The sequence below is a fragment of the Microtus ochrogaster genome, chromosome 18 (assembly GCF_000317375.1).
Source record: "Microtus ochrogaster isolate Prairie Vole_2 chromosome 18, MicOch1.0, whole genome shotgun sequence".
Classification (NCBI taxonomy): domain Eukaryota; kingdom Metazoa; phylum Chordata; class Mammalia; order Rodentia; family Cricetidae; genus Microtus; species Microtus ochrogaster.
In genome coordinates, this window is record NC_022020.1 from 37,610,650 (window position 1) to 37,618,528 (window position 7,879).

Genomic DNA, 7,879 nt, shown 5'->3' on the forward strand with positions numbered 1-7,879 from the left:
TTCTTGTTCTTCGGAGCAGAGAATTAGTCTCACAACTATATCAAACTATATTCTCCAGAACAAAAATCACTTTGTGATTCCTTAAAACCTACACATAGTCTGATTTTGAGGATGGGTGGTGACCCTACTAGTTCTGCCTTGTATCTAGGCTCCTCAGTCCACAGTGCATCCACATGTTCCCAAGGCAGCTCGCTAAGGGTCGATTTAGAGTGGCTTCATTTGGTGGGTGTTAGATGCAGGAGTAGTCTTGGCGCCTTACTCCTGGAGAAAGTCAAGCTGGTCTGCAAGAAATGGAGTGCCATTTTCCCTCTCACACTTAAACCTAAACTGCCAGTTTAAGCTTCTGTTCTGTTCTTGCTTTGTGTGAATTTCCACCCATCTCTCTTTGGAAATCATGCAGGGCTTTGACTTTGAGGGTGGCCATCAGAGCACCTGACTGCTATTGCTCTTGTACTTTTAAGTAGGACAGGTTGGCATCTTCTCTTATTTGAACAACACAATTGTCTGCTTTTGGAATTTTTTTGTATCTATCTCCCTAGCTATACGTCAAGGCCTCTCTTTCCCACAGTTTACATGTATCTCTGGTATAATTGGTATTTTCCACACCTTCAGTAGAATAAGAAGAAAGTGAATCTAAAAAAGTTTTGCCTATATTATATTTCTGGTCCAGTATTCTGTTTTCTGCAAAGTTTGGGGTTCTAGACACAATTTATCGACAATTTCAACCCTGACAATACCTCTGCTCTGAGAAATAAACAACACAATGCCTGCTTCCTGCTTCAGAACAGAAACTAAAGGGTGAAATAACCAGAGAAAAGAAAAAAAAATGAAATAGAAACATGTTAACATCTAAAAATATTCTGCCACAATTGAGAGATGAGAGTTGAATTCCTTCAAGAGATTCCATTGGGGAAAAGGAATTGTTCTTGCAAAGAGGGTTTCTGAAGCTGCAGAGGCTGTTAGACTGAGGTCCATAGAATGCTCTGATGTCATCAGTGAGAATCCTCTAGGAAGCCTCTGACCTTTGACCCTCAACAGCCACCATGCAGCGCAGTGATCCCTGGACAGGTCTGCTGTTCGATTAAGTAATCTGAGTTCTTCAGCCAGTTAAGAGAGTTGATTATTTTAAAATTTGTATTAACTTATCTTTAAATTTGTATTAGCAGATTTTCTGAAGGTCAAAAAGGGCAGTCAAGCTGTAGGGAAAAGGTGAAGGTAGACTTTAAGTATCCTCCAAGGGACTGCTTTGGCCGACACTATGAAACGAAGACAAAAGAGGAAACATCTGGAAATTGAAGAGTCCCAGGAAGATGACGAGAAGGCAGAAGGTATGTCCTGGGCACCTTGTCTGGGGGCACAGGGATGGTAGTCAGTTGGAGCCGAGCAGGCTCTGAAGAGGATTCAGGTGAAGCAGGGAGGCATGGATGGTCTATCAGGGACGCTGCCAGTTCTGTCTCCAGAGTTTCAGTGATGAGAGACAGTACAGAGAGTCCAGATGCCCATGGCACAAAGGTAGTCAGTGGTGTTGTTTTATAAACTTCCTTCCTGGGCACTGGCATTTCCCGGGCACTGGCGTTTGGACTATGGCTTCCAAGATTGCTGAGGTCCCAGCTGTCTGACTCAGAGGTGCAGATTTTCAGACATCCCTTTCTGAGTTCATATCTCTTATTCTTTTTTTTTTTTTGTTTTTTCCTTAGAAAAATGGCTTGGAGATGTGATGGGGCTTACTGAAAAACTGAGTTTTACCGAGTCTTTTAGGAAAGAGTGAAGAATAACCTAATGAGTTAAAGGGCCTGAGAAATATTTGGAGAAATAAAATGCTTATTCAAAAGGTTAGGAGTTTGTCTGGGGTTGATGTTATATCGAGACCATGAAGATTTTATTTCTTTAGTGGAAAGAATTTATAAGCGGTCCAATAAAAGCTGTGGATTTTCAGGTTTTAGACTTTCCAGAGGAAAAGCAAAGAAAGGAAAGAGTCTGATAAGAGACCAAGGTCATAACAGGTGGGGTAAAACTCACCAGCATTCTCGGACTCTAGATGACACGGACAGTTGCTGCCTTGTATCCTAGGATGCATGATAACTGCAATGACTACAAGTAAAAACATGGTGTGTGGGCTGGAGAGATGGCTCAGTGGTTAAGGACTTACTACTCTTTTTTTTTGGCATTAAATTTATTTATTTATTAAGGATTTCTGCCTCCTCCCCGCCACCGCCTCCCATTTCCCTCCCCTCTCCTGATCAAGTCCCCCTCCCTCATCAGCTCGAAGAGCAATCAGGGTTCCCTGACCTGTGGGAAGTCCAAGGACCGCCCACCTCCATCCAGGTCTAGTAAGGTGAGCATCCAAACTGCCTAGGTTCCCCCAAAGCCACTACATGCAGTAGAAGGTGAATCCAAAGACAAACATATAGGCATCCTCCTGAATATTAACCTGCATCAGGCGATGAAAGGAGACAGAGACAGAGACCCAAATTGGAGCACCAGACAGAAATCTCAAGGTCCAAATCAGGTCCAGAAGGAGAGGGAGCACGAGAAAGGAACTCAGGACCGCGAGGGGTACACCCACCCTCTGAGACAATGGGGATGTTCTATCGGGAACTCACCAAGGCCAGCTGCCTGGGTCTGAAAAAGCATGGGATAAAACCGGACTCGCTGAACATAGCGGACAATGAGGACTACTGAGAACTCAAGAACAATGGCAATGGGTTTTTGATCCTACAGGACTTACTACTCTTGCAAGAGGATGTGGGTTCCATTCCCAGAACCCACATAGTGGCTCACCATCACTTGGTAACTCTAGTTCCAGGGAAGCAGATAGCCTTTTCTGAACTCCTCAGGCACCAGGCATTTAAATGGTGCACATACATACATGCAGGGAAAACTCTCAGAGACCTAAAATAAAAATAAATGCACAATTGAAAAATAAGTGCTTGCTGTAAAAGGGTTGTCAAGTGTAGGAAGTGGGGCAGAATGGAACCCGACCTAGCTGCTCAGATGGAGACTTTTGCCCACAGTAGAACCCCACAGCTTTCCTGGGCCCTGGGATCTGAAGACTGTGGGCTGAGCCCAGAGAACAGTGGCTCGAAGCCCTGTCAAATTCCCACTGGCAGTTACAGGAAAGTGAAGCAATGGCTTTGACTCCCCCATTTCACCTTATATTTTAGAACTGTTTTGCCTCGGTATCCTTATTGGGAGGAGAAGTAGTAGGTGTGAGGGTCAGAGAGTGTTACTAACTATGAGGTGTGTAAGGTAAAGTTATTTTTTTCTTGCCTGAAACTCCATATATGCAGTAACACATAAACGCTCTCACAAGGGTCTTCAGTGAGATCGCCACACATTTCCCCTGTGTGCTCTGATGCAGAAAGATGTCCCTTACTTCCACACTTTGAGAACACATAGCTATATAAACACACCATCCCTTTACCTTTTGTTCACACACCCTGTGTATGTGACAGTCTTGTCTTCACACACTAAATTCTATTTTCTCTCTCTATGTGTGTGCACATGAGAGAGAGAGAGACCCATAAAAGCATACATACTTTAAGATATTCCTAAATACCATGTAAGAACCAGCCACATGTTATAGTATGTCACATATGAGGAACCCTACACATGTAATAATAACAGGCAAGCCTTGTGCAAATCACAATAAAACATCTGTACCTTTTATTAGGATTGCCAAACAAAATATAAACTTTACTTAAATTCGAATTTCAAATAAGTTACAAATATTTGTTTAGTATGAATGTTTATTAAATACTATATAGGACATATTTACTCTAAAAAATCTGTTTGTGACTTACTTGAAATTCTAATTTAATTGAATATCAGACATTTTTGTTTTCTACATCTGGTAAACCTTATATACTTACCATACACTGACCTAGTATATTTTTACTTATTTCTGATCAGTGTCTGCCCTTCAAGATTAAAATGGAAAGTCTAGTTCAAAGATGGAAACTTAGGAAAGTGTCTCATACATAATAGCTATTTATTAAATATTGCTTCAGTGAATGAAACATACTTAACAGATATAGGCCTCATAAAAAGGCTATGTATTTCCTAACTGCTGATTCTCTAGATAGAGACCATATTTCTACTGCTTTTACCATATTAACCTCACATTTATTAAAGGTTGCCTTATGCACATCACTGTTATACTTCTATTTATTTACTTTTTAAGTTTTTATTTTTTTATTTTTTTGTTGTTTTATACTGCATAAATATCTATACATCATGTACATGCATAATGCCTACAGAAGCCTGAAGAGGGTATTGGATCCTCTAGGACTAGAGTTACAGACAGTTGTGAGTTAAGATGTAGGCACTGGGAATCAAACCCAGGGCCTCTGCACAAATACCCAGTCCTCTCAACTGAGCAAACTCTCCAGCCTCTATTCTTACATTTTTAATGAAGACACTAATAAAATAATTTATGGCTGTGATTAAGTACTAGAATATATCCATTCGGGTCAGATTTCTACTATGTGTCTTAATCTTAATTGCTAATTCTGTCAGACACCAGTAATTACTTGCTGGATAAGTAAATGATGTGCAAACATGGCCAACCACCATATCTTTTTGTCTCTTATACCTTTCTCAGAAATTTCAAAATCACAAGACGATGTCCCTCAGCCTGAATCTACTGGAGTGGCTGAAGCCCAGAACCCAGGGGTAGGAGAGGTCTCCTCTGCCTCCAAATACTTCTCCTGTGTTTCTTCTCCACCTAAGCTCATCCATCGTAGTAATGGTGCGAAGCTCCTTGGGTGTGACACGCTTTGGGTATGGGGCTTCTTGGGTAAAACTCTTTGGGTATGGGCTCAGGGTGTAGTGCCGAAGGCATATAGATTCAAGGATAAGGTTGAGAGGAAGCCCAGGGAAGCTGGGGGTGCGCTCAGGGTTCTGTAGAGGAGCCTAGATAGGATTCAGAGCTCCTAAAGTACTTGGATCTTGGTGTGGGAGATCCTGAGCCGTGGCTTCACAATGACAAGAAGTCATGAAAGGGTGGATAGAAGGGTTGGGTCTTGGGGCAGCAGACTAAGGGACCAGACAAGCACCTTTAGAAGAATTGTGTGGCTTCTGCCTTTCGATTGTGTTCAGAATTCTGAATACTTGCTTAGCATAGACATTAGTGCAGGGGGACTACCTAGCACAGACTCACCGACTTCACACACAGCCGTACTCCACTCAGATATGTGTATTCTCAGTCCAGACACAACATGAAAATGTATGACACATGATACACCATGCCGACCTTGGACACATAGCCAACATTGCACAAATACTATAGCAATGAGGTCCCATGATCCCACCCTCACCACATACATGTTTTACCTCCACTTCATACAGTCTTTATTTCTCACTCTCATACTCCATGTTCCTAAGTACACACCATCTGCTAATATCCCTGTACATAAAAAAAAAAACACAGCATACGCCCACCCTAGAAAGCAAACAGTAACTACCAAAGTTCATCATTCAATTGTATCACCCCAAGGCCTCTTCTCCTGCGTCACGTATATTCTCACTCATGTGCCCTCAACTTTCTCTCTGAAAATGTTCTTATATTTCTGATTTCACTTGCCAGGAACCCAGAAATTACAAGCCAGTTCCAAGCCTGGATCATCACGAGTCCAGGTTGCAGAAGGAGAGACACAACCTGTCTCCTCATCCTGTCCTTCATATAAGACTTGTGTGTTCTCTCCGTGTATGAACAAACACGAAAGGATGAAAGTATACTACATGCGGGTGCACGTGATAAAAGGTGTGGCTATCTCCTGGGACACAAGCGAAACCTCAGAGTCCCTAGAAAAGCATCCAAGGATGGAAGAAGCCACCCTTCCTGAGAGTGTGTGGGTAGGTGCTCCATCCTCTGATGTGTCCACCAGAAACCTCCTGTCGGACAGTGAACAAACCGGCGAAGAGAAAGAACACGAAGAAAGGCTAGAGTTAGATAGCCCGCCAGAGTCACCCATGGTTGAAGAGAGACCCAGGGCCAAGACACCTGACTCACTGGTGACCATCGAGAATGGCTACAAGTGCATGGCCTGCTGCCGAGTCTATTCTACCTTAGATTGCCTCCAACAGCATGTGCAGAATGGGTTCTTGGAGGGCTTCAGCTGCCACGTCTTCCATCTCGTTATGTCCCAGATAATTGACAATGTGAATTCAGGGCACGCCCGGCAGCAACAACCGGACGACAACGAGAAGGAAGAGGAACACAGGGATGAGAAGGCTGAGGAGCAACAGCCCACCGAGGAAGACGGTGCGAAGAAACCCTGGAGTCAGTGTCCAGGCTGTATGTTTGATTCTCCAAAAGGACAGAAGTGAGCAAGGGCTGGGTCTGCTGAGTAATCTGTCCCTCCAATGCAGGCTTGCACCTCCGTCAGGAAGAGAGGGGAGCTTGTCAGCTCTGGGAATGATGGGAATTAAACAGGCCCTCTGCTTCTGGCCCTGGAATCTTACATTACTGTAAGTTGCGATTTGTCCCAAGCTCTCCAGCTCCTGCAGGAAGTTCAGGTCATTTCTAAGCAGAGAGCATCTTTCCTCCTTAAGAAGTATCCCTATTTTGTTTCCACACAGCAACTAATATTCTTGGGCTAGAGGATCCTGGAAGATGGGGTGGCCTTCTCTTGGGAGAGGTAAGGCCCACAGGAATAGAAACCTCATAGGACAGGGAGCTTATAGAACAAAGAGCGGGGTTGTGATTGGCTGTTTGGAGGCACACCCAGTTCTCCTAGGGAAACTGACCTTTATTAAGTGAGAAATTGGAGAGCTTTGACTGGGAACCTTTTTCTGTTCCTACATGATAGTCCTCTACTTTAAGGGGAAATAGTGTTGTCCCTCTAGGCAGATAACTCAGCACAACCACAGGGAATATGAGTGGCCTGGAGAGAAGATAGGGACCCAGTTGGATCAGAGGTTTGGGTCTTAAGTGAGCTGAGAGCTCGTTGGCCCATGGGCATAATAGTCCCGTGGGGAAAATGCAAAAGCAGAGGGGAGAAAAGGAACCACACGAAAGTTAGGTCTCAAGAAACCTGCGCATGTTCTCGAACCCTTTGCTGCAGTGGAGCTGGAAATGCACTCACTGTGCTATGTGCATGACTGTGGAGTTAAGATAAAAGGAAAGGGTAATCTACGAGCAGCAGTCATTGCGTTTCTTATCTTTCTCGTTCTACCGTACTTATTTCCTCCCTCCCAGGAAGAAGAGATGGCCATCAAGAGAGCAGTGGAAGTGGACGGAATGCTGTTAGCATAAAGGAAGATGAAAGAGCCAACTCTCAGTCGAACACATAATCAGATGCAATAAAGATTGTTTTCCAAACCACGCCTGATTGCATTCTTAGTAAAGCAATCTAGCTTCCCATCTACACATCTCTAGGAAGTTGATCAATGGGGTTTCACTAAAACATTAATAAATGTCCGTCTTAGACTGTGAGCCCTGAAGATTGAGACTGTAGCTGCATATTTGAAAATCTTCCACTTAGCACACGTTCTCATCCAGATGAGTTAAAATTTTATTTTTTTTATTTCTTGTTCATTCTTATACTGGTCTTTTAGAATCTGACCCCAACATCTTTGAGACAACCACTGCTGCCACCCACTGGGACGATAGGGATATCCGCACTAAAGCAAGTCGTGAGTTTGTCCACCATCTTTGAAAGGTGATGGGCAGTAACATGGCCCTGAATCTGAACAGAGCAGAGAAGGAGACTAGAGGACAGATGAGAACAGTATGAAGTTCTTTCCTGACCTGGAGTGGGCTTGGAGCCTCTTGTTTTTACTCCCATCACGGTAAATGTCCAGGACGAGAGTTAACACAATACAGAAGAAAAACAGTCAACACAATACAGAAGAAAAACAGTCAACGTGACTAAAT

General features: G+C 43.5%; 1 protein-coding gene across 1 annotated transcript; it reads left to right on the plus strand.

Moving 5' to 3' along the window:
- Positions 1–1,026: 1,026 nt before the first annotated feature.
- Positions 1,027–7,296, plus strand: Fam170a (family with sequence similarity 170 member A). Its single transcript, XM_013349491.1, has 6 exons — positions 1,027–1,068; positions 1,167–1,328; positions 4,604–4,750; positions 5,588–6,326; positions 6,556–6,557; positions 7,202–7,296. The coding sequence occupies exons 2-6, from the start codon at positions 1,259–1,261 to the stop codon at positions 7,294–7,296; spliced, it is 1,053 nt and encodes a 350-aa protein (XP_013204945.1). The 5' UTR covers positions 1,027–1,068; positions 1,167–1,258.
- The last annotated feature ends 583 nt before the right edge of the window (positions 7,297–7,879 follow it).

What these genes read in the sequence shown, in the direction of transcription:
- Fam170a (XM_013349491.1), top strand. Translation starts at nt 1,259, where the DNA reads ATGAAACGAAGACAAAAGAGGAAACATCTGGAAATTGAAGAGTCCCAG. An exon ending in AGATGACGAGAAGGCAGAAG is followed by an intron (nt 1,329 to 4,603) that starts GTATGTCCTGGG and finishes TACCTTTCTCAG; the next exon opens with AAATTTCAAAATCACAAGAC. An exon ending in GCTCATCCATCGTAGTAATG is followed by an intron (nt 4,751 to 5,587) that starts GTGCGAAGCTCC and finishes TTCACTTGCCAG; the next exon opens with GAACCCAGAAATTACAAGCC.